We start from the raw sequence: 27,743 nt of genomic DNA, 5'->3' as shown, positions 1-27,743 counted from the left end.
TTCTATTCAACCATGATGATCGAACGTTTAGCTTTTCTTGATTGTCTCCCTTATGTTTATTTCCGCTAAATTTTGTAGTTGCAAAATTATATATTTTTTCCTATTTTAGTTTTGAATTAATTTATTGTACCAATGACTACAGAAATCGAATGGAGACGACGTTGGAAGCCGGATCTTACATCTATTCCATGGCAACCGTTGAATATCGATGGTTATGTTTACTTGATCAAATGCAATTTTACACAAAACTCTTATGAGTTACTTCTTACCAACCTGAAAAGCTTTTGGCATGAAGAGTTATCAGAGAATGCCTTGAAAAAGCGAGTTCAGGTAATCATAGCGATGGAAATGACATAGCTCTGTCGGAATTGCACTTTCTGTGCTACTAAATCAACTGTTTACAGCCAACAACAGGTTGGGCTCAAGTCAAGAAAACTGGGGTATTCCCTGTTTTCAGGGAACACCCCAGTTTTCTGGTGTTTAAAAACCCCAGTAAACAGGGACTTCTTTTTTCTTGTCAATTTATGGTATGAAATCTACAAAAGCGCACCTTCTACATGTGATAACAATGTTATATGATAGCAAGTGTTTTTATAAGTTCAAAAATCAAGCTAATTTCAAGTCTTATTTGATGCTCAACTCACAACAAAACAATTCCTTTGTTCACCAATTCATACCTTGATCATCAATTATGAGAAGACAAAAAGATAAGTTAATCACTTAGGCATTTAAATTCAATGAATAGAAAATTTCAATAGAAGTGAACATAATTCAGTTATGATCAGTTACACCTGGAGCATGCAGCTTGATCAACTGATTCCTAAACAAAAGATTTGTATGTTTTTGAGTTCTAGAAAAAACAAGGCTTCACTTATTCATGTTTTGTTGTTCCTGAGATACTGAAAGAATTTATAAATACTACTGATACAGTTAAAACATGCGCTTTTGTAAATTTCATGCCATGAATTGAAATAGAAAAAGGAAGTCCCTGTAAACTGGGGTTTTTTAACACCAGAAAACTGGGATGGTCCCTGAAAACAGGGAATACCCCACTTTTCCTGACTTGAGCCCAACCTGTTGAATTTGACAATACACCTTATCGCTATTTCCACCATTTGTACTGGATATCACAAAGGTTCCCTTAAAATTTTGACGTCATAATACAAAATATCTGACACCACAATGGAAGAGTGATTGTTGTTTGACGTCAATAGTTCAAGCGGGACAGATTCTCGGGTCAACCGGGACAGATTTCAAAATAGCGATAAGGTGTATTGAATCATTGAGAGAACAGTTGACACAACTGTTCTCTACAACACAATCTAACTGTATAAATATCATTGTATATAGTTTTAAATCACTTAATTTCTTGGTCATGTCACACCAACGGTAGGTCTTTTCACCACCGCACACCGCCGAACACCACCGAACACATTAAAATACCATCTAACACACCTAAATATATTGTTTTCATCTTTATTTATATATTTTACTTACCTTCTGAACGAGGATGAATATGTTTATACATATGTATACATAAATTACAAATGTAATAAGAAATGATAACAAGAGAACCAAAAAGGACAGTCATGCAGGGCTGTTAATTGTCAGAACAGTACACTTTCAAGTCTAACATGTTTTTAAATATAATTATTGTGATAATTTCACATTAAATAAAATGTTTTAACTTATTTGGACAATTTATTTCTAATAATTGAAAAGTAAAGACCATAAGATAATATACAATGAAATGCAGACAATGTAAATCCAGAAAATTATTGCTGGATCAGGAAGCGTTTTTTTTTAATTTTGATTCTCAACTTTAACATCACTAATGCACACAAAAATGTGAAAACATGAGAATAGGATTCAATTTTACGTAATTTAATCGATTTTATTGTTTTATTGTGTAACATTACTGTTTTTCTTAAGGCTTAGTGGTCTTTTTGGGTGTTTCGGTGGTGAAAAGACGACCCGTCGCACCAAAGTGAATTCTCAAAATTTAAAAATTGTTGTTTTGCACTTTTCTTCGCTATATTTTATTTACATTCCCCATACATACAAACAGTAAGTAATCTTCAATGTTATGAAGTTGTAACTGTATGCCAGAAAAAGAAGAATAAAATTGAGAATGGAAATGGGGAATGTGTCAAAGAGACAACAACCCGACCATAGAGCAGACAACAGCCGAAGGCCACTAATGGGTCTTCAATGCAGCGACAAACTCCCGCACCCGGAGGCGTCCTTCAGCTGGCCCCTAAACAAATATGTATACTAGTTCAGTGATAATGGACGTCATACTAAACTCCAAATTATACACAAGAAACTAAAATTAAAAATGATACAAGACTAACAAAGGCCAGAGGCTCCTGACTTGGGACAGGCGCAAAAATGCGGCGGGGTTAAACATGTTTTTTGAGATCTCAACCCTCCCCCTATACCTCTAGCCAATGTAGAAAAAACAAACGCACAACAGTACGTACAGTAAAACGCAGTTTAAGAGAAGTCCGAGTCCGATGTCAGAATAGGAAACAAAAGAAAATAAACAAAATGACAATAATACATAAATAACAACAGACTACTAGCAGTTACTGACATGCCAGCTCCAGACCTCAATTAAACTGATTAAAAGATTATGTCTTCATCATATGAATATCAGGCACAATCCCTCCTGTTAGGGGTTTAGTATTATACCGTCATAAAATATATGAGAAGAACATAAGTCTATTTGACACACAGGGGGAAAGCAGTACTAGTTATTTAGCATGTGCTCCTTGAATCTTTTCTACATGTACATGGTCTACATGTATGACTTGTTAGTGCTGGCCCGAGAACACAGCTACATTATAGTTCATGGTGGATTTCTTTTAGACAAAAAATGCAAATTAAAAAAATTGCACCTGCTATATCCAACAAAGATTTTTACAGTGTAGTTCTATACTATGACGTCCATTTTCACTGATCAAGTACACATTTTTATTTAGGGGCCAGCTGAGGCCCGCCTCCAGGTGCGGGATTTTCTCGCTGCATTGAAGACCTGTTGGTGGCCATCGGCTGTTATCTGCTCTTTGGTTGGGTTGTTGTCTCTTTGACATATTCCCCATTTCCATTCTCCATTTTACTATTGGGACAAATTACATTTTGTATATCAAAGTTATGGAAAAGTCTATCGGCTCTGACTAAAAATATGGACAATTTTATGTTATAGATATAAGAAGATGTGGTATGAGTGCCAATGAGACAACTCTCCATCCAAGTCAAAATTTATAAAAGTAAACCATTATAGGTCAAAGTACGGTCTTCAACACGGAGCCTTGGCTCACACCGAACAGTAAGCTATAAAGGGCCCCAAAAATTACTAGTGTAAAACCATTCAAACGGGAAAACCAACGGTCTAATCTATATAAAAAACGAGAAACACTTATGAACCACATCAACAAACGACAACTACTGAACATCAGATTCCTGACTTAGGACAGGTGCAAACAAATGCAGCGGGTTTAAACGTTTTAATGGTACCAAACCTTCACCCTTTTTCTAAAACAATAATGTAACATCACAACATAGAAAGAAACACTTTAAAATATGGTTAAGGGATGTACGATTGAGTTGACAGCTTCAGACAGTCACATATTTATTTTTGACTTTTTCAAACTTTCAAATTTAAAAAAAATGTTTAAACACAAACAAAATTAAGAAAGATCTTTGATTATATTTAGAAGAGACGTATCCTATAAACTGATTCCCAACCTGCTGATGTTTTGGATACACAGATATATTTATTGGAAGTCAAAAATCCACAAAAAAAGGGGCAGTAAGAAAGTTTTATTACCTTTGGAATATAATTTTACAGTATCCATAAATGTAAATGATAATTATTATTCTGATTTAGTGTTCATTTATGAACATATTGAATATGAAATAGAGATATGAGATTAGTGTAACCATTATAATAGATCCCAGATGTCCATGAGCATGATGAGAGGATTATGCTGTGAACTGATCGTTAAGGATTTTCAAAGTATGACAGTATGGTCGTCCAGGAATATATATTTTTTTTTACACTTAGGAAGTGCGACAAACCTTCCATTAATTTTTCATTTTTGGAAGGAAAATATATATGTAATGAGCTTTTTTCTTAACTGAATGTAAAAAAGTGTATCAAGCTACTCATGATGAGGCAAAAGAAATATGTGTGTCTACAGTACCTTGACCGACTTTTTTTCACAGAAAATTGGACAAATTTTAAAAAAGCACAATCTTCTAGTTTCTTTATATAATTACTTCACTGGGAAAAATTGATTTAGTTTTGGTAGCTTACATGTCTTTGGCGTCTTAAAAATGTCTGCCAATGGTGGTGAATATTCACCTTTTAACACGATAACTTTTCAACTTTGTAACCACTTCACCTTCAGGTGAGTGGCCGTGATATTTTTCTTGTCTGAATTTAAGAAAACCACTTGCATAACATATAGAAATTTTGTACTTTCTGAAGAAACTACCATTATGGACACAAAATCATCATGATCATTAAATCATTCCATTGTGTTCAGATTTTAATTTCTCTGATGTACCACTAAAAAATTTCCCAAGTGCACAAGCTGCCATGAATATCTCTAGTCTGGGATTGGTATTGTTTGTGTTTTGATAAATATGCATATAATATTATGTGAGAATACAGAATGTGGACAAAAACCCTGTCCTAATAATTAAGTGACTGAACATGAGGGAGCTCATTAAATTTGTTTGTATATTTTTATAATTTCACATTTGTTACTAGTATGAGATCTGAAAATCAAGGATATTAATTATAAGGGATCTTGGTTTTATATTGTTGTGTCTCACATTCTTTAATAATTTTCCTTAAAGAGCAAAAATTAGGTTTCATGTGATTGTTCCATAACTTTAGATTGTAAAAATTAATTTAAATCAAAACCATGAATTTTATGATAATTCTTTTATATTTTACAGAAATTAAATCCTAGTATAGAGGCTTCAGTTTCTAGGATATTGGACCAGATTAAGAATTGCCTTGAAAGTCAAGAAAGAGGAACCAGTATAACAATTGGATTTAAAGATGAAGAAGAAAATTCCAAAATGGTTCTTAAGATTAACTCCCAGCTTGCAGGGTTGCCTTTTTGTTGGAATTTTGTAGGAAATGCAGCTGACAAAGAAATGGTACAGAAACCTTTTATAGAAACCAAGGGAGGCTGTCACTACAACCTGTGGGTCTTTATCCTACAAGGGAGGTTGTTTAAGACATAGTCACTATAACCTGTGGGACTTTATACAGTCTTTAAAATAGTTAAAGAGGACTAACATGAATAAGTCCTAATTTCAAAAGAAAATCTAATTGAAAGTGGTCAAGATCAGTAATCTCGAATCTATTTTTTTATGGCAGTTTACGAACGCAATTTGAAACAGTTTAGAAATTAGGGGCCAAAAAAGGGCCCAAATAAGCATTTTTCTAGTTTCCAGACAATAACTTGTGGAATGGTGTATGAATCTCTCTGAAATTATACCACAAGTTTCCATACCACAAAGGGATGGTAAGAATTGGCTTTGGGGGGGTTATGGCTCAAACAGTTAAGGAATAAGGGGCAAAAAAGGGGGAAAACAAGGGTTTCCAGGTTAATGGACAATTACATAAGTACAAAACATAATTTAAAAGCAGTGTAAGGGAGGTAATTCAAACACATTTGAATTACTGCACACACTGCTTTTAAATTATGTATATTGGAAATTTGCCAATAACTTTAGTATAATTGGAAATTTGCCAATAACTTTAGTATAATTGGAAATTGCCAATAACTTTAGTATAAGTAAATATAAATCTATGAAATTTAAACACAAGGTTTGAAACCACAAAAGTAAGGATGGGATTGATTTTGGGGGTTATGGTCCCTATGGTTTAGGAATTAGGGGTCAAAAAGGGGCCCAAATAAGCATTTTTCTAGGGTCCAGACAATAACTTGTGGAACAGTGTATAGAATTGTCTGAAGTTTCAACACCACAAAAGGATGGTTAGGATTGGCTTGGGGTGGTTATGGCTCAATCTGTTTAGGAATTAGGGGCAGAAAAGGGGGAAAAACAAGGGTTTCCTGGTTAATGGACAATTACTTTAGCTTTGTTTCTTTATGTTGGTACTTTTTGCTATTTGTTTGCTAGTTCTAGTATGAAATATTTTTTAGCTGTTTCTAGAAACATCAAATACTGTGATTTAAATACATATAATATTGTAATAGTGTATATCAAAGGGTTCAGTGGTAATACATTTTTATACTCAGAATTGATTATTCTTTGTTTGGGTTTTTTTTGCATTAGAGTTACCTCCCTTACAATGGTTCCATACTACAAAGGAAAGACTGGGATTGAGTTTGATGGTTAATGCTCCAAGGGGGATTCGAAAAGTTTGGGGGGGGGTTCCAATTTTTGTCGAGCCTTCAACTTTTGTCGAAAAAGCGAGACATAGCGATCCTACATTCCGTCGTCGTCGTTGGCGGCGTCCACAAATATTCACTCTGTGGTTAAAGTTTTTGATATTTCAATAATTTTCTTAAACTATCCTGGATTTCTACCAAACTTGGACAGAAGCTTGTTTATGATGATAAGATAATATCCAAAAGTAAATTTTGTAAAAAAAAAAATCCATTTTTTCCGTATTTTACTTATAAATGGACTTAGTTTTTCTGCCAGTTAACATTACATTCACCATGTTCACTCTGTGGTTAAAGTTTTTGAAATTTTAATAACTTTCTTAAACTATCCTGGATTTCTACCAAACTTGGAAAGAAGCTTGTTTATGATCATAAGATAGTATCCAGAAGTAAATTTTGTAAAAAAAAAAAAAAATTTTCAGTATTTTACTTATAAATGGACTTAGTTTTTCTGCCAGTTAACATTACATTCACTCTGTGGTTAAAGTTTTTAAAATTTTAACAACTTTCTTAAACTATCTTGGATTTGTACCAAACTTGGACAGAAGCTTGTTTATGATTAAAAGCTAGTATCTAGAAGGAAATTTTGTTAAAATTTTGTTCCATTTTTTCCGTATTTTACTTATAAATGGACTTAGTTTGTCTTCCAGTTAACATTACATACAGTCTGCAGTTTAAGTTTTTAAAACATTTATTAGATTCATAAACTATCCTGGATTTTTACCAAACTTGGACAGAAGCTACTTACAATCAAAAGATAGTATAGAGAGGAATATTTTTATTAATTTTTTTCCTCATTTTTGTTGAGCCTGCGATTAACAGCAAAAGTAGGCAAGATACTGGGTTCTGAGGAACCTTTATGAATTTTTTTAAAGGGGTTCATATTTTTTTCCCCAAATTTTTCGATTTCTAATTTTTGAAAAGTTTCAAGAAGAAATCTTCAATTGCACAGTATTGCACATTAGATTTGTAAGATCTTTGACCACATTTATTTTGTGTCAGAAACCTATATTATGTCAAATATTTGATCACAATCCAAATTCAGATAGTATCAAGCTTGAATATTGTGTCCAAATTTGCCCCAACTGTTTAGGGTAGGACCTCTGCGGTCATATCATGCTTTGCTCAGCGAAGCATTTTATTTTAGATGTAGGAGTTAGCATATCTTCTATGCATGTTTTTTTTTGTAAAATATTTTGAATGTTCATCATTGTACTTTCAATGTCTTGAACTTTATATATCTGGTTTAAGAAAATGAATTGTCAATAAAATAGTAAAAATTAAATGTACGGATATACCATAAAGCATGAAAAAAACATGTTCTACTTAGTATACCATTAAATACAAATGTGGACTTCTTTCACAGGTTACACCTGACTCATAAATGTCATATTATTGAAAATAAGAAGCACAATTATCCAATATAATGTTTATGAATAAAATGGATAAGCATTGATTCTTGAAAAAGAAACCATGAGCCCGGAGGGCGAATGGTTAGTTTTTCATGAATCAATGCTTATCCATTGTGTCTCTAACTTAAACTTTTGTGCTGATGTCTTTTCAAAATTAAAGCCCTTTCTTAATTAGAAGGTATTGTAAGTGAGTTTAAATAACCATGTTATCATGTTCAACAATTTATAAATAAATCAAAGTTCACAATGAATTGGTTAGAGAAATACAAATATAACATAACACGTCTTATCTTTTAATGATTATGCATCTGAATAATATCCGTAATTTACAAAATGAAACACATTCAAACTTATTTCTAAGTATATATGATAAGTATGTTACCGAAATTTCTAGCAAGAAACCTAATTCTATGCACATCACAATTTACTCGCATAGGGATTTGCGAATAAACATTTGTAAAGATGGATATGGATATGTAGTAAAACAGATGAAATCATACTATATAAAACAAAAATGGACAAATTGAATGTAATCATTTTCTTTTCAAATACGTGCAATAGCCAATAATAATCCAAAAATAAACAGGAAGTCCTGCTATTATTACAAAAATATCCACAATAACATACAAAATAAGAAAAACGGAAAAAACTAAAGAATAGGGACAACAAAGAGAAAACAGGCTATCGTACCTGAAAGGACCAGTCTCTACTTCTAACTTGACTTTATAACTCATTGATCTTAACCTCGCAGCTAGTGAATGCATATAAAAATTACAAAAGTTAACGGTAAGCTTTTAAATTAATTCCATTAGGTGAACAGAAATCCGTAAATTAGCCAATTCAAATTTAATGAAATAAGGCACACAAAAGAAACAATTGAATATAATTTGGTGAGTCCATTTCAGCAACAGATTTAGGAAGCTTTGATTCTAGAAAAAGAAACCACGGTAAATGAATAGGCTGACGTCATGGCAATGGTTTAAGAATATGACCTATTCACTTGTCTCTTATCATGTTCAATTTTAAAAGTTTTTGTTTTTAATTACCTTCACAAGTTATGTTGGAAATGAGTCTCTGTAAAATATTACTTATACTAGTCACTTTTTCAAAATGTTTTTTCATATAATTTGCAGAATATGTACAAATCTTACAGATTTTACTAGCTTAAAAAATTTTCTCAGACATCTGGTCATTCTTTTCATGAAGCATAAAATGTAATCCTCCTGAAACACTTATTCCTATCCTGACGCACATAGTTAATTCTTTTGGGACTATTAAACTATAATTTTCCTTTAAAAATCTTGAAGGTAAATGAATAGAAACATTTAATTTTATTGAGATTTGAATTTATTTATCAATGTTTATAAAATCAAAATTTTGGTGAAAGTTGACAAAATTGTCTGGATTTTAACAATATTTAGGCATAATCATGTACCTAGATGGAGAAAAAATGATAAATTGCATTGATCCAGTTTGTTTTTCTACATCTTTTAAAATTCAGTACAAAAAAATATTTTCACTTATTGTTAATTTTATTTTCACTATCTCTATAGGCCTCAGAAAACTTGATAGTTCCACTAATGGCCATGGTAGGTGAATTAACAAGAAGGCAGAGAGAACTTATCAAAATACTTCAAAGTAAAGACAAAGAGATAGACGATTACAAATCCCAAGGTGGAAAAACAACACGAAGTGAGTATTTGTAGGGGAGAGTAATACAGATTGTCAGCACTGATTTACAATCCTCAGGTTTGATTCTCATGTGATTGCTAGTTTGGCTGTAGATGACTTCGACTGTTCTGTATTTGTAAAACAAAATAAGACTATGTCGTTTGATTGCCAATGAGACATTTCTTTTCCAAATGCAATATAAGTAAGCAACTATAGGTCATTGTACGACCTTCAACAATGAACAAAACCCATACTGCACACCTGCATATCAAGATATAACAGGCATTGATATGAAAAATGTGAAACAATTCAAACAAGAAAACTAGTGGCCTGACTTAAGTACCAAACAGTAAACAAAAAACAAGTATGATATATGGTCCTTTTAAATGTTTTTCACAAATATGTATTGCTGTTGACCTCTCAGTATTAATCTCTGATTAAGCTTTATCCAGAAAATTGTGTTTTGAAAACTGAAATTGTTAACATGCAATTACTTTAAAATAACTGATTTATTGCTATATTTCAGGAAAGATTTGATATTGTGATATTGTGATGAAATATTTTCTAATTTTATGTCTGCCATTGTCATGTTTATGTCAAGTTTGTAAGGGGCAATAATCTTCAAAATGAGAAAAAAGACTTTAAAAATTTTCTTGTTAACTCATTTTATGTACTTTCTTAGAAAAAAAAATCATAAACGATAGTCCTCAGTGTGTTTTGAATATCAAAAATATTTTCATATCGTTTGTACCATTTATAGTCTTCATTGTTCTGTAAATCTAACTGAGATTCAGTGCATTTCTCATGTTTCTATGAATCATTAACCCTCAACAATGTTGTGATATTTAATATGTATAGATAAGAACATTTTAATAGTACACTAATAAAGGCTATACAGACTCAAACCTGAAACAACACTTTATTTTACTATACATGTATGTTTATCATTGAGTATTTAATTATTTAATCACTGAAATCATGTCTCTTCTTTTAAAAGTTGAAAGATTTATTTCTTTGCTGTAAAATAGTTGTACAGTAACTTTTATTTGGAAGTAATAGTAAACAATGTAATTTGACAATTGTTTTTTTTTTATATTACAGAACATATAGAAACTCAGGAGTTTGTGGAAACAGCATTTGAAAACACAATGTTGATGTCAAAGGTTTAAATTTCAATAAATACAGTAATTTATACATTTCAAATAATTAAAAATGATTTTAATCAATGAAAAAAAGATTTAAAGGTTATCATTTGTAAATGCACTCAGTAAAAAAATAAGTAAATGCAGATTTAAAAATAATTTGCAGGTAGATTTGAAGCATCTAATGAAATTTTTTTTATGCATTCACAATATTGAAAAGTCCTTTCGATAGCCTCTGAAAACAAAGAAAAGCAATGAACAGGTAAAGTTTAAAAAAAAAGAAAAGATTGGGAGAGATTTACCTATGAGACAAATTCTTTTTTGGATACTAGAATTGAACAAAGAAATGTTATCTTCATGGAAATTATTTAAACATCAAATTGAATGAAAAAGAACATACACACACAAGAGATCAGGAACATCAACACAGTTAAAAATTTTCAATTGTACAGAATATTTTCAAATGATTTTCTCTAATAACAAAACTTCACAGTACCCTAATTGCAGTGAGTACCCAATCTGCAACCATTTAAAAAAAGGGACAAAATTCTTATAGGTTTTCTATTTCAACATAGCTAAATATACTTAAAAGTTTCACATAACGGTCACATTATATATCAACAGATAAAGTCTCCACTCTCCAGTATAAAAAAATTCTTTGATTCAGACTTCAGTATGGATTCAAAATTAATTTTGTGGAAATTTAAAATAGATAAGGATATGTCTACAAAAACAACACAGAATGGAAACCTTTGTCTGTTTCTTAGATAAACAAATGTGGAAAACTGTTAAAAGACATGCAATTTCGATACCCTCACTTAAATACTGTTATGTGTATGCAGGGATTCTCAAGAAATTAAATGCAGTGTTACAAATCTGTCCTCTATCATGTCACTTGCTCAACAGATATGCATGAGCCAGGCAACATACAATTAAACAAAGCATTTTCACAATCATTATACAACAGCTTGATAAATAAATTGAAGCAAAAATATGTCTCGCCTGCTAAGTAAGAGGGACTTCAGAAAATATTTGCAATCTGTATGTCAATATCATTATAGGTTAAATTCTTCTAACTTCAAGATCGTTTTGTATATATTTGAATACATGCGTAATTATGTGTGTGAGAGGCTAAGAGTTTTTTCATTTATAGTACATTTTCTTTTTGCTTTTGTAAATACTGCATTTAATCATAGATTAACTGGGAATAACTAATAGATGACTCATGAAGGTCAACTTTAATGTCTTTCAATTACAGGGTTTTGAAGAGGAAGTGGAGAGTTTTGGTAGTTCAGCATTTGATGACAGTGGCCAGGATCTGTACCGTCAAATCATGACCAAACATTCTTGGTTGCACAGACAAAAAAGTGAGGTTATTTTTATTACTAAAGTTCCGTTCTTTTTATTTGAGATAATTGAGTGATTAAGATCTTTAATATAAGAAAAAGCTTAAATTATGAACAGCTAAAATTTTTAGTGTCAAATATTATTTATCATAAGTCTTATCACAGCACTGGTAAACATTAAATGAATGGATTAAAAAGAATGAATGTTTGGGGGGTTTACTGTTTTTACCCTGTCCATCTCATGAAATTTCTGCACATTTGTCTCTTAATCTACAAGTCAGAGCTTCCCAAATTTAAAATCAACCTTTATGTTAGTGCAGGCTTTACTGTGTTATGTGTTTTCATAATCATCTCCCATCAACCTCCTGTTTACCAAATACTTATATTTTCTCACACATGATAGTCATGTATTAAATTTTGTCACATTTTTTGTAGGAACTGAATACTGAATACTTAGATATAAGAAGATGTGGTATGAGTGCCAATGAGACAACTCTCCATCCAAGTCAAAATTTATAAAAGTAAATCATTATAGGTCACAGTACGTTATATACTGTATATTCAGAAATTATTGCGATGTTTTTATTATTGCGAAAAATGCGACAGGGTTATAATCGCAATAATTTTAACTCGTATTTTGAAATTTTTTATATGAATTAAACAGGATTATTCTCAATATCGCAAAAATTAAAATCGCATTTTATTCTAAAATGACAAAATCTCAATAATAAATGCACACAATAATTTCTGAATTTACAGTACTCAAACACTTAATGGACATTTATGAAATTTTCATCACATTTTTCTGAGAAACTACAAAATCAGAGCACCCTGAAATTTGGTATCAATATTCTTGTGACCATGCTATACAGTGTGTAAGTTTTCACATCCATTGCTATTCAGCTTCCTGTTTACCAAATATTTATAGCAGGGTATTAGGAGTGAGCAGTAGCTCACAGTTAAACTTGTTTTGTCAAAATGAACTCTTTGGTTTTGATCGACACAATGAATGATATGTTAATTTCTAAAAAGGCAGAGTATAATACCTTTGGTTCCAATTTTTAGATGATACAGAGACAGAATCATCATCGCTAGGTTTGTTGCTATTTATAGCATGTTAATTTGTTTATTTGTATTCGCCATTGTCTTGTTTATAAGAAAAAAGGACATATTTGTCTGTTATAATGTATGCATGCTACCAAAGAGTTAATTATATAAATTTATATCAGTTATTTAAAGGTTGAGGATAATTATTCAGTATATAGTTGCTTGTTTATATTTCAGGAAAATATCTTGCAGTAATTTTATAAACTATAGCTACATTTGAGGAATATCTGAAAGAATTATTTATAAAAAAAAGACACATTTTTTTTTAATTTATTCATGGAATTTGATACTTAAAATGATTTCTAACTCAAAAAATAAGCGAAATTCATGCTAATGCATTATGCTTTAATTTATGTAAATAATTCCTGATCCAAAAGATTTATTTATTTTCTAGGTAAATGTAATTGTACTTATTTATTTTCTAGGTCAATTTAATTGTTGCATTATTTTTATTTGGCAACTTTATTGAAATTCATGGTTGTGCATTTAAAAAAGAATACACGTAAAAGCTATTCCATTTAAACATTGAACATCTGTAGGTGAGAGCTATCAAATGTCTATCATTCATTGTTACTTATAAAATTTAAACTTTGTAAGAGAAATATAAATATAAGGAGATGTTTGAGAAGTCTGTATTAAATCTTTAATCTACTGGTGGTCAAACAGCCAAATGGGGCAATATGCGCAAATTGTTTTCTCCATAGGCGGTAATGGTAACGTTTTCTTCTGTAGCTCAGTCCATATCGTAAACTTGGATATGTATGATGGCTCGTTTCGAAGCTGAGACATTTTCACATATGTGGTTAAATTTTCAGGGTACGAAGTGAGATTACTTTTTCTGTAAATTAGCATACCCCGAAAATCCTTTCGTGATGCAGCTCCTCGTGGTAAAAAATCCCTTTTTTTAACAAAATAAGTTCTTTAAAAATTTAATACTTTGAACACATTTAATAGCTCCATAGTTTTTACACATTTATTCTATGTTCCTCTACTTTCCAAATCAACACAAATGGTTAAGCTCAGTCACTTGTTAAAAATAGAAACATGTCCAATATCACTACACAGAGATTTTTTGTTTACACGCAACTTTTGAGTTCCTCATTTTGAGGCGCATTTGGGATATTGATCCAAATATAGATGTTTAGATAGAGTAGCCTAACACTAAACAAGCATTTTTGCCAAATTTAAAAAAAATAAAAAGCTATGGAGGTATTATTGTAGACTCAATATATATGAAGTCATATATAGGGCAATAATGCTGTGAAGTTACTGTGAATTGAATTCATTTCAGTATAAGTATAATTGAGTACATAAATCGTTGAGTGCAACCCTCTTGAAATTGTTGTATCACAAATTTCTTCAGTTAAAAGATGTAAAAATTGTTTTTTAATGGAACAGATTGGCTATTATTATAAAATTGGCTTTGACGTTGGTTGACATTTTTTTTACAGTTTGTGTTTATATATTTAAGTTTTGATTATTTTGCTAGTTATACCTCTCATCAAAAAGTTATTTGATTGTGTTTAAAATTCAAAACTAAATAATGTGTTATGATACTGTTTCCATACAACAAACAATAAAAGGAAGAGTATTTCAATCATTTTCATGTGATAACTAATATAAAAAAATAGAACAAAGGTTGTGAACTTGCTTTAGCAGTACAAAAAAAATCTTTATAATTATATATGTCAAAATGATTTTGAAACCAATTTCATTTAATTTGGTTTTGAGATATTAAAATATGTCTAAAAAGATAAATGTATTTCTCTTATTTCTACACAAGAAAATTTGGAAACTAAATAATTCTTCCCTTTTAAATGATATAATGTACAAGCTTTATGTAAATGTTATAAATTTTCTCTTTTTTACTGTAGAGAGTGGATAGATATTGTAGCTCACAAGCAAATAGAAGGAATATTTGTCTATCCCATATATTTTTCTGTCTTTCGTGTGAAAAAACCTGTGATGCTGTTGCTAATGCAAGACAAAGTTGAATAATATTATTCAATTATAGTGAATAAGCTGTCAATCACAGCAACTTGAAATAACAGTTTTTTTTTAGGGCAGACCATAAACATAATAGATTTACAATTTTACCCTTTTATTTTAATGACATCACTGGGTGTGGTATAAATGGAAGATATTATTATTGAAAAATGCTGTGCAAATTCTGTTGTCACTTGACTCTTGACATATTTTGTCTGTTTAGGTTGACAGAATCTACAATGTAATTCTTGTATTATTGTTTTTCAAGAATTATACATTACCGGTAGTTTTCAATCTTAATTGTAGCAAAATTATATTATTGTCTTAAGTGTAACACATTACTAAACTAGATTAAGATGGATTTATTTGTTTCGGTTATTTATTTATATTTCTTTTAGGAAAGTGTTAATTCTACATGCCTCAGGTTAAGCTGCTTAGATGCTATAGTTAGAATGGAATCATCAGTTGCTGAATGCCAAATTGCTTATGATTAAGCTTTTTAGACATTTAATATATGTTGTAGATAGTTGATATAGATTTCTAATACTGTGGATTCATTTATATTCGTGGATACCAATTTTCGTGGATTGAGGAAAACTTACATTTTCATGGATATATAATTTTGTGGTTTTACCAAAATTGGCATACAATATGAAAATAAGAAAATGTGGTATAATTGCCAATGAGACAACTCTCCACAAGAGACCAAATGACACAGAAATTAACAACTATAGGTCACCGTACGGCCTTCAACAATGAGCAATACAATACAAGCCTATAGAAAATTTATAATTCGTTGAACATTTAAATTTGTGGTTCACCTGTTTCCACAAAATCAACGAAAATTGGTATCCAACGAATAATAATGAATCCACAGTAGTGCTTTTCTTGTCAATAATTTTGTAAGAATTATTTTTTATGCCCCACCTATGATAGTAGTAGGGGCATTATGTTTTCTTGTCTGTGCGTCCGTTCGTTCATCCGTCTGTCCGTCTGTCCTGCTTCAGGTTAAAGTTGTTGGTCAAGGTAGTTTTTGATGAAGTTGAAGTCCAATCAACTTGAAACTTAGTACACATGTTCCCTATGATATGATCTTTCTAATTTTAATGCCAAATTAGAGTTTTGACCCCAATTTCACGGTCCATTAAACATAGAAATGATAGTGTGAGTGGGGCATCCGTGTACTATGGACACATTCTTGTTATTGTACTGCAGTTATGTAAATAGTTTGTTAGATACATTTTTTTCTGGTGATTTAATTATGTGGACTAGCTTTGTCACATTGGTGGTGATTTCAGGATAAAGTATGGAAAGTATCATGATGTGTACAATAAGGATGTTTTTTTACTAAATGGTTTACACAACATTGGAGTTCATATAATATTCCTAAACGATTTTTATACAACCGCAAAATTTTGCGGTCATATATTGGTATGACGTTGGCGTCGTCGTCGTCCGAAGACACATAGGTTTTCGCACTATAATTTTAGTTTAAGTGAATAGATCTCTATGAAATTTTACCATAAGGTTAAATACCACAAAAGGGAGGTTGGGATTGATTTTGGGGGTTATGGTACCAACAGTTAAGGAATTAGGGGCCAAAAATAAGCATTTTCTAGTTTCCAGACAATAACTTGTGGAATGGTGTATGGATCTCTCTGAAATAATACCACAAGTTTCCATACCACAAAGGGATTGTTAGGATTTGTTTGGTGGTTATGGCTCAAACCGTTTAGGAATTAGGGGCAAAAAAGGGGGAAAAACAAGGTTGTCCTGGTTAATGGACAAATACTTTAGTACAAAACATAATTTAAAGCAGTGTAAGAGAGATAAATCTCATTTTTACATCATTTGAATTTCCTCCCTTACACTGCTTTTAAATTATATATAAAGTAACGGTTAATAAACAAGACAATTTAAAAGCAGTGTAAGGGAGGTAATCCTAATACAACGTTTTGATTACTTCCCTTACACTGCTTTTAAATTATGTTTAAAGAAATGCATATTTATAAAGGAAGACCAGTAAAAATATCTGCAAATTTTGCATCTTTTTTTTTTTTACAAAAAAGTCCATATGAAAGATTTGACACCATATTTTAAATTCTATTATAAAATAGATTAAGTCAGCACTATGGTAAATTTAAATGGGTAATTATGGTTGCAAACTCCATTGGAAATTTGAATTGAGATTATGACCATATCTTGAGGGAAAGAATTTTTGGGGGGAAAAGGGGGGGGGGGGGGTAAAAAGAAATTGTGGGGGTCAATTTTTTCTCATTTCAGATTTCAGAAATTAAAAAGAATTATTCTTCAAATATTTTTTTTTTTTCAAATTTCAAATATTGAAAAATTTCAAGAAGTAATCTTTAATTGCACAGTAGGCCCGAGAACACAGTTATTTCGTAGTGCATTTCTTTTAGAGAATAAATTCAAATTAAAAAAATCGCACCTGCTCTATCTCAAAAAGATTTTTACAGTGTAGTGTACTACTATTGATACAAATAATATCAAAATTATAGAAACTTCTACCAGCTCAAACTCAAAATATTGACAATTCTGTGTTAAGGGGGGCTACAATTCAGTTTGACAGCTTCAGACATTCTAATTTTTGACCTTTTTTAACTGGACCAAATCACTACTTAACATAAAGATTCAGCACCCAAATTTTTTTAGAATGTAATTTCATCCCCTTACTTAATATTTCATGCATAAAATATCAAGAAATAAATTGGGAAAGTGTATAAAAAAAAAATGCAAGTTATACACTGTTCACACTAGGGACTATATTCGTAGACAACGAAAACCAAAGGACGATAACTGTGTCCTTGGACCTAATAGGATAGAAAGACTTGACCAATTTTAATAAAACTTTGCATGACCTAAGCTTAGGAAATTATAAGTTGGTTGGCCATAGGATATATATTATAGAAACTAGGGCCATTTTAGTATTGAAATTTGGATGTTTATTTTTGACGTTTAAATCAAATATTTTCAACTGTCAAGATTTTGGCCTAAAAAATTTAAATATTGCAAAAATTTGCTTTTTAAATAACCTTGAATATAATGTAATAAGTATTAATAGCAACGGAACACTCATTTGATTTATCAGATTTATTACAGTTATTCAAAAGTCAAATTTATGTGAGCCTGTGCCTGAAAATAGAGATTTTCGAATTAAGGGAAGCCTTACATAAACATCCATTTTTTTCAACCAATTTGAAGTTTTTGAAGTTTTTTAACCATACATCATTCTTCCATATATATTAAATGTACTTTAAATGTAAAGAAAAGTTACAAAAAGCATACCACATGAGTATAAAATGGTCTTAGGCCATGTAAGACTGAGAATTATATAGAGTCGATTTAGGCCGTAGCCCATATTTACATATAAAAATGCACACAGAGGCTATAAGAAATGGAAATTTGTTACTTTTTGCTCATTTCTATGCTAAGATGTCATGATACAAGAAGTCTAATTGCAAAAGGACTCTTGAATTGAACTTTTTTTTGCAGACAGTATGGTCCGATGACCAGTTTTTCACTTTTCAATGGAAAACTTGCATGTAGTTTTAGTCTCAATTGGCATATATTTGAACCACTTACTATCCTAAAGAAGAAAATTATGGTAGCATATGAAATGAATAGGGTGTACTGATCATTGTAAAGTGTTTTTTTTACAGATTTAGTGAAATATTTGTGATGGACTACAGATTATATGTACAAAGCTCTTCACATTTCACATACATCAAACAGGCCGTTTAACCAGGGACATAAATACAAATATTCTGCACATTTTTTCTGTGATAATCTACTTTTCTCTAGATTCAGAGTTCACAAATGGTTAATTAAATTTGATTTTAGCATAGAAACACAAATATCAGGAACATAAAATGCTGTCAGATAGAAAGTCAGCATGGCTCTTAGGCATAAAATGGAAACTGCTTTAAAATGCTTATTTAGCCGTATAATGCCAAAAAGGGACATTTTAACAGAATTTCTGTCAAACAAAGATGTAAATCCTTTACTTTTATTGAGTTTGACAAATTGAAACCAGCAACCATTCAGGAAAGTTGCCAAAGTACAGATTCTACATTTACGGAATTCATCTCTTAGGCCCGAGAACACAGTTATTTCGTAGTGCATTTCTTTTAGAGAATAAATTCAAATTAAAAAAATCGCACCTGCTCTATCTCAAAAAGATTTTTACAGTGTAGTGTACTACTATTGATACAAATAATATCAAAATTATAGAAACTTCTACCAGCTCTAACTCAAAATATTGACAATTCTGTGTTAAGGGGGGCTACAATTCAGTTTGACAGCTTCAGACATTCTAATTTTTGACCTTTTTTAACTGGACCAAATCACTACTTATTATAAAGATTCAGCACCCAAATTTTTTTAACATGTAGTTTCATCCCCTTACTTAATATTTCATGCATAAAATATCAAGAAATAAATTGGGAAAGTGTATAAAAAAAAAATGCAAGTTATACACTGTTCACACTAGGGACTATATTCGTAGACAACGAAAACCAAAGGACGATAACTGTGTCCTTGGACCAGTATGGCGCATTGGATTTGTAAAATCTTTGACCACATTTATTTCATTTATTATGCCGAATCTAACCATGTATTTAGATTTTTAATTTTGGGTCCAGTTTTCAAATTGGTCGACATTAAGGTCCAAAGGGTCCAAAATTAAACTTAGTTTGATTTTAACAAAAATTGAATATATATGGGGTTCTTTGATATGCTGAATCTAAACATGTATTTAGATTTTTGATTTTGGGCCCAGTTTTCAAGTTGGTCCAAATTGGGGTCCAAAATTAAACTTTGTTTGATTTCAACAAAAATTGAATATATGGGGTTCTTTGATATACTGAATCTAACCATGTATTTAGATTTTTTATTTGTGGGCCCCGCTATCAAATTGGTTCATATTGAGGTCAAAAGGGTCCAAAATCAAACTTTGTTTGATTTCATCATAAATTGAATTATTGGGGTTCTTTGATATGCCAAATCTAACTGTGTATTTAGATTTTTAATTTTGGGTCCCGTTTTTATACGACCACCAAAAAATTTTTGTGGTCGTATATTGGTATGACGTTGGCGTCGACGTCATTGTCCGAAGACACATTGGTTTTCGCACTCTAACTTTAGTTTAAGTGAATGGATCTCTATGAAATTTTACCATAAGGTTCAATACCACAAAAGGAAGGTTGGGATTGATTTTAGGGGTTATGGTACCAACAGTTAAGGAATAAGGGGCCTAAAAGGGGCCAAAAATAAGCATTTTTATTACTTTCAGACATAACTTGTGTGTTAGTTTATGAATCTCTCTGACATTGTACCACAAGGTCCCATATCACAAAGGAAATGCTGGGATTGATTTTGGGGGTAATTGCCTCCAAATTTTAGGAATTAGGGGCCAAAAAAGGGGCAAAAAACAAGCATTTTTCTAGTTTCATGACAATAACTTGTGTGTAAGTGTATGGATCTTTATGAAATTGTACTACAAGGTTCCATATCACAAAGGGAAAGCTGGAATTGAGTTTGGGGGTAATTGCCCAAAACGTTTAGGAAAAAGGGGCCAAAAATAAGCATTTTTCTAGTTTCCAAACAATAACTTGTGTTCAAATGTATGGATCTCTCTGAAATTGTACTGCAAGGTACCATACCACATAGGGAAGGCTGGGATTGATTTTGGGGGTAATTGCCTCAAAATTTTAGGAATTAGGGGCCAAATAGGGGCAAAAAACAAGCATTTTTCTAGTTTCAGGACAATAACTTGTGTGTAAGTGTATGGATCTTTATGAAATTGTACTACAAGGTTCCACATCACAAAGGGAAAGCTGGGTTTGAGTTTGGGGGTAATTGCCCTAAACGTTTAGGAATTTGGGGCCAAAAAGGGGCCAAAAAACAAGCATTTTTCTAGTTTCCAGACAATAACTTGTGTTCAAGTGTATGGATCTCTGTGAAATTGTACTGCAAGTTACCATACCACAAAGGGAAGGCTGGGATTGAGTTTGGGGGTGATGAATCAAAAGGGGGTTCAAAAAATTTTTTTTTTGGGGGGGGTTTTCCTTTTTTTTCTTTAAAATTTTCCATTTTAAATTGGTTATTTCTGATTTATATATAAAAGCAAATAATAATGATATGGTTTGAATAGGTAATTTAAAATTTTTTAAGTTCTTAGACCACATTTATTCTGTGTCAGAAACCTATGCTGTGTCAAATATTTAATTACAATCCAAATTCAGTGCTGTATCAAGCTTGAACGTTGTGTCCATACTTGCCCCAACTGTTCAGGGTTCGACCTCTGCGCTCGTATCAAGCTGCGCCCAGCAGAGCATTTTATTTAAATTGGTCTACATTAAGGTCCAAAGGGTCCTAAATTAAACTTAGTTTGATTTTAACAAAAATTGAATTCTTGGGGTTCTTTGATATGCTGAATCTAAACATGTGTTTAGATTTTTGATTATGGGCCCAGTTTTCAAGTTGGTCCAATTTGGGGTCCAAAATTAAACTTTGTTTGATTTCAACAAAAATTGAATATATGGGGTTCTTTGATATGCTGAATCTAACCATGTATTTAGATTTTTTATTTGTGGATCCCGCTATCAAATTGGTTCATATTGAGGTCAAAAGGGTCCAAAATTAAACTTTGTTTGATTTCATCATATATTGAATTATTGGGGTTCTTTGATATGCCAAATCTAACCGTGTATTTAGATTTTTAATTTTGGGTCCCATTTTTTAAATTAGTCTACATTAAGGTCCAAAGGGTCCAAAATTAAACTTAGTTTGATTTTAACAAAAATTGAATTATTTGGGTTTTTTGATATGCTGAATCTAAACATGTGTTTAGATTTTTGATTATGGGCCCAGTTTTCAAGTTGGTCCAAGTTGGGGTCCAAAATTAAAATTTGTTTGATTTCAACAAAAATTGAATATATGGGGTTCTTTGATATGCTGAATCTAACCATGTATTTTGATTTTTGGGCCCCGTTATCAAATTGGTCCACATTGAGATGTCAAAAGGATCCAAAATTAAACTTTGTTTGATTTCATCAAAAATTGAATTCTTTGGATTCTTTGATATGCTGAATCTAACCATGTATTTAGATTTTGGATATTGGACCATTAGGTAAATAAGATTTTTTAAGTTCTTAGACCACATTCATTCTGTGTCAGAAACCTATTCTGTGTCAAATATTTAATCACAATCCAAATTCAGAGCTGTATCAAGCTTGAATGTTGTGTCCATACTTGCCCCAACTGTTCAGGGTTAGACCTCTGCAGTCGTATCAAGCTGCGCCCAGCGGAGCATTTTATTCAACATTTTTACAAATATCCACGAAATAAAAGTTCTATTTAGCCCAACATATCGCTGGTTTCATTTATACCAAAAGGAATACAAGTAATGGGTGAAGTGAAACAACACCCCCTGAAGTGCTTGACGTGTGGTAGCGGTAAAGTTATACAATAAAAGGAATACAATCAATAGTAGTCTGGTTGTCAGATTAAAGTTTTGTTAAGGTAGTTTACCATCAAGTTGTGGTATCATTAATTTGAAACTAAGTGCACATGTTCATTTTGATGTGAACTTTTAAAACTATATGCCAAATTAGGGTATTGATTCCAACTTCATGGTTTAATTAACATGGAAATAACTTACATTCTTAGGTTAAAGTTTTTAGTAAAGGTAGTTACCATAAAGTTGTGGTTACATCAACTTGTAACTTAGTACACATGTCTCACTATGAGGTGAATTTAAAAAACAACTATATGCCAGATAACAGTTTTGACCAAAATTCCATGGTCATTTGATGGAGACATATTGTTGTTTCAATTTTATCATAAGGTAATCAATATGAATATATTTTTTTTATGAATAGTCAGGAATAAGTAGATGGGAGTAAGATTAGTTGAGTTGTTTGTGTAAAAGGGAAAACAGTTGTTTTATCATATACTTCGTATTAATTTATTTTTATAGGTATTGATTTTCATGTTGCTATTTATTTGTGCTAGCACGTTATGTTTGCATGTTATTTAACCATTGAAAAATTACTATTAATTAAAATTTCTATTTAAAAAATTATTGAAAAATTGTAAAACTTTAAAATACACATTCTGAAATATAAATAGTCTTAAATTTAAAGAAATGTAAACTGCAATAACAATTTGAAATTCGACATTGAACATGAGGGTTGCCATCCCAGAGATAAACAAAGGCAAAAACTTGATATTTGATGGGTATACTTTCAGTGATTAATTTTAACAAACCTTTTGCAAAGTTCAGGATTAAGCACAGATTAAAATCAGGTAAATTACTGATAAATTTGCGCAAACATAATACCAGTTTTTTTTTTTTGCAAAGATAAAACTGTCAAAATCCAAATTCGTGCAAATATAATATACTTGTGGACACTTGATTTTGTTGTTTCAACAAATTCTCCATACAAACCTAAAGAAAGTTAGTACTTTTTAGAACATATAAGTCATGTATCAGCTTTACCTACAAAAGGACATAAAACGATTCTCCTTGAAAACTTATGAATCCACTGGATATGCACATTATGTAATACACACAGTATTAAAAGGGTTTACATGCTTGTTGTTCATTTTATTTCATTTTAATATGGATAGCATGTTTAAAAAAATGAAATGTTTTGAAGGTGTATGTAATAAAGGATTAAAAACATCGAATACTAGACCCTAGATATAAACTTTTAATTGTTTTAGAATAAAAGCTTTTACAAAAAAAAAAATTTTTCAGATGAGGAAGAATTACCGGTAAATGATACTAGTGACGAAGGAAGAAAGCCGTCAACGGGGACATCATGGGGAAGTAGTAGACTTCCTCCATCAGTGGCGGGACCTAAAAGTATGTCCCCATCACAGAAAAGTCCAAATAAATCACCTGCTTCATCAAAATCAAATACACCTGACACATCACCAATCAAGGTAGGCCTATTGTCTTCAGAATGGGGAAAAATTTAGTTATAAATACATCTCAAATTTTGAATTTGTATTTTAATGTTTTCAGTTTAGCAGAAGAAAGGGAGAGATGGATGATTTTAGTATAATTCCTTATCTGATTGTAGAAACCATTTATTTTTGTGATTTAACTTTTTACATGCATGAATTATTATCAGGCGCAATTAGAAAGTATATCCCATTCGCAGCCTCTCATTTGTCACTTCCTTTTCTACAATCATCTTCTTTAATACTATACATGTTTTGAAATGAAGCTGACATTTGAAAAGAAAATCAAAATCAAAAGAAATTAGATATATTTTATAAGAAATTCATCAAGTATCATTAGTAAAAACATGTTATACACTGGAAAGTTTTTCAGTGCCTTTAATGTTTGACATACTGTTCAAGAAACTTAAAAAGTATCTTTGAAATGTCATGCATATGAAATTTTTTGTCACATTTTACCTAGAAACTAAAAGTCTGTGCTTCTTGTATATGACACCAAACTTTATCTGGTTATTATATACCTTGGGACAAGTTTACAAATAGAATCAACAACATTGAGGGGAGAGCTTACAGTGTATCTTTTTTTTTTTTTTTTTAAGTTTTTGAAACAATTTTTAAAATGGAATGGACCACATGATTAACAATTGGTTAATACGTATATGATCTTTGTTGTAAAGAAAATGGAATAATTTTTCCTGTGTATTTATTAGTTCCTTACTGACAAAGTCGAAGGGGACTTGAGGTTTGCACTATGTCCGTCTGTCTGTCTGTCCATCCGTCAGTCCTGCAAATCAGTTTTCCACACTTTTTTTCTTCATGCTTGAAGATATTGATCTGATATTTGGTATATTGTTTAATCATGACAAGTTACAGATCAAGTTCATATTTTGTTCTGGTCTGATGATTTTGTGCAGAGTTATGGTCCTTCACTCAAATAATCAGTTTTCCACACTTTTTTTGTCGTCATGCTTGAAGATATTGACTTTAATATTTCTTATATAGTTTACACAATGACAAATTATAGATCAAGTTAGCATTTTGTTCCAGTGCAATAGTTTTAACCAGTAGGGGACTATGTATGCCATGCAATACTCTCAGAATGCTTGTTTACAAATGAATATAATTTAAGGTACAGAATTAAATGTTGAAGCTTTATTCCAAAAACAAATTCTCCATCATGATGTTGTTGTTCACATGTTTAGTAACTCAAACATTTTTTTTTTCAGGATACAGAGCTCATGAGGAGACAAGCATTAGAAAGAAGACTTGAATCAGATGAGGCAAAGAAGCAAGAGAAAGCAAAGAAGAAAAAGAAAATGGCTTTTTAAGAACTTTTTATCACTTTTATTGTCATCTCATATATGCCTTCATTATTTTTGTCAATGCTTGGTGCTTTGTATTATTAAGTTCCTGATATTTCATACATCTTTAGAGTTAACGAATGGACCAGGCTGGCAAGGACATGAAAAGAGACCTTTGTGACCCAATTTTATCAAAGTTCATGATATTTATCTGAAGAGGTGAACATTTAAGAAAATTACGTTTCTTTTATTTGTATTTTATCATAAAAGCCAAATTTACAGGTCATTTGGGAAAAATTTGTTGCCCCCTATGCTTGTCCTGCAAATATATTTATATCAAAACTGCAGCAAATCCGTAAAAGGTTGTGACATGAGTACTGTATATTCAGAACAATGACAAATTGTGGAAATGGAAGTAGGTTTAACAAATTTTCTAAAGAATTATGTAATAGTGAAATAATTTTGACAATAAACTGCAAATATAGTAAAAATGGATAATCTGGAAATCATGATCTATTATAAATTAAAGCCTTATACAACGAAGTCCTACTCAAAATCTCCAGTCATGGCAGAGAAAAGGTTATTTTCTGTATGTCCCAGGAATTAAAAAATAACACCAGACTGATGCACAGGGCTATTGTTTCTGATAACCAGACTTATTATCTTTGTCTTTCAAAAAGTTTGACAGGTTAGCAAAAAGAAAAAAAAAGTTGTCTAGTCATTTTTGTTTAATAAGAAACTTAAATAGCTTCCCTCTGAAAAGTATAGCTATTATTATGGTAGTAACTAATTAGAATTGTTGTATTCAATTTTATAAATAATTCATTATATCTTCTATGGGGAAATTCACATTGAAAAATTGTTTATTCCTCATCAGGATTTTCATGCATTGTACTTTAAACATTACTAAATTGAGAACGGAAATGGGGAATGTGTCAAATAGACAACAACCTGTCCAAAGAGCAGAAAACAGCCCAAGGCCACCAATGGGTCTTCAACAGTCTGCCTATATTCGGTACCAGTTTTGTAAAAAAAGAAAAAAACATTCCTAAGGAGTCAGCAAAACTCTGACGTGCTATATCACTGTGAAAACTTCGGTTAGAACTTATACCTGCTTGACTAGTGAGATATCAGCATTAAAAATCCCTGGGCTTAGTGAGGTTTGTCATAAAATTTTAACCTGTTATGTCCCTATCAAAATATGTCATTTGTCTTCTTGGAATTTTTTATCCTCTGAACTCTATTTTTTTTAACTATTGTTATATCTACTATTCAATTATCATGGTTTTGTTTGCTTAGGCACATGCTAGTACATGGAATAACTTTAAAAACCAATTCCTCCTTTTGGTGTGGTGAGGTAAGAAATAACATATAATTCTAGATTTTTATCTAATTAAATACTACACAGTTTATTAGTTTTAAGATATTATCATGATGACTATTAGTGCCTGGTTCATCAAAAAGTAAAATAACAAAAATATCGAACTCCAAGGGAAATTCAAAACGGAAAGTCCTTTATAAAATGGCAAAATCAAAAGCTCAATAGATATAGGAAGATGTGGTATGAGTGCCAATGAGACAACTCTCCATCCAAGTTACAATTTATAAAAGTAAACCATTATAGGTCAAGGTACGGCCTTCAACACGGAGCATTGGCTCACACCGAACAGCAAGCTATAAAGGGCCCCAAAAAATTACTAGTGTAAAACCATTCAAACGGAAAAACCAACGGTCTAATCTATATAAAAACGAGAAACGAGAAACACGTATGAACTACATAAACAGACAACAACTACTGTAATCAGATTCCTGACTTAGGACTCAAGCACATCTAACGAATTGAAAACAACTGTCATATTCCTGACTTGGTACAGGTATTTCCTTATGTAGAAAATGGTGGATAAACCTGGTTTTATAGCTAGCTAAACTTCTCACTTGTATGAACAATTTAGTTGTTCAATATTCTTGTGTCGGCTAAATTACTTAAGTGAGCCTTTAATTAAAATGTGCATTTAACTCAATATTTTATATATTTATATATTTTGAATATTGTAGATATATTTTTAAAGAAATAAAAATGCAGCTATGTTAGTTTTTGTTCAATGATAAGATGACACAGATATATGAACAAAAAGAAAACAATAGCAGAAAGACCCCCCCCCCCCCCAAGAAATTTCCATTTCAGTGTTCAACAATGTGTAATACAACATTACATTTGCCCTTATCTCCATCACTATGAAACCAACTTCAATGTCCTAATCATAGCATTTTGAGTGCAGGTGGTCTACTGACAACTGCTACATTGTGAGCTAGCATTTTAAAATTTTACTCTGTGACTAAATGCTGAATT

General features: G+C 31.3%; 1 protein-coding gene across 2 annotated transcripts; it reads left to right on the top strand.

Annotated features, from left to right (window-relative positions):
- Positions 1 to 60: 60 nt before the first annotated feature.
- On the top strand, positions 61 to 27,484 carry LOC127727992 (non-homologous end-joining factor 1-like). Of its 2 annotated transcripts, XM_052235144.1 has the most exons (8): positions 61 to 330; positions 4,972 to 5,178; positions 9,403 to 9,541; positions 10,622 to 10,683; positions 11,921 to 12,029; positions 13,074 to 13,103; positions 23,884 to 24,071; positions 25,319 to 27,484. In XM_052235144.1, the coding sequence occupies exons 1-8, from the start codon at positions 133 to 135 to the stop codon at positions 25,418 to 25,420; spliced, it is 1,035 nt and encodes a 344-aa protein (XP_052091104.1). In that variant the 5' UTR covers positions 61 to 132; the 3' UTR covers positions 25,421 to 27,484. The 2 variants fall into 2 exon arrangements, with proteins under 2 accessions (XP_052091104.1, XP_052091105.1); XM_052235145.1 differs by lacking the exon at positions 13,074 to 13,103.
- The last annotated feature ends 259 nt before the right edge of the window (positions 27,485 to 27,743 follow it).

The sequence above is a fragment of the Mytilus californianus genome, unplaced genomic scaffold (genome assembly GCF_021869535.1).
Source record: "Mytilus californianus isolate M0D057914Y unplaced genomic scaffold, xbMytCali1.0.p SCAF_2, whole genome shotgun sequence".
NCBI classification, from domain to species: domain Eukaryota; kingdom Metazoa; phylum Mollusca; class Bivalvia; order Mytilida; family Mytilidae; genus Mytilus; species Mytilus californianus.
This window is presented reverse-complemented; position numbering and strand designations above follow the sequence as displayed.

Coding starts and splice junctions, on each gene's coding strand:
- LOC127727992 (XM_052235144.1), top strand. CDS start 133: ATGACTACAGAAATCGAATGGAGACGACGTTGGAAGCCGGATCTTACA. Junction 331..4,971: donor CCTTGAAAAAGCGAGTTCAG/GTAATCATAGCG, acceptor TATATTTTACAG/AAATTAAATCCTAGTATAGA. Junction 10,684..11,920: donor ACACAATGTTGATGTCAAAG/GTTTAAATTTCA, acceptor TTTCAATTACAG/GGTTTTGAAGAGGAAGTGGA.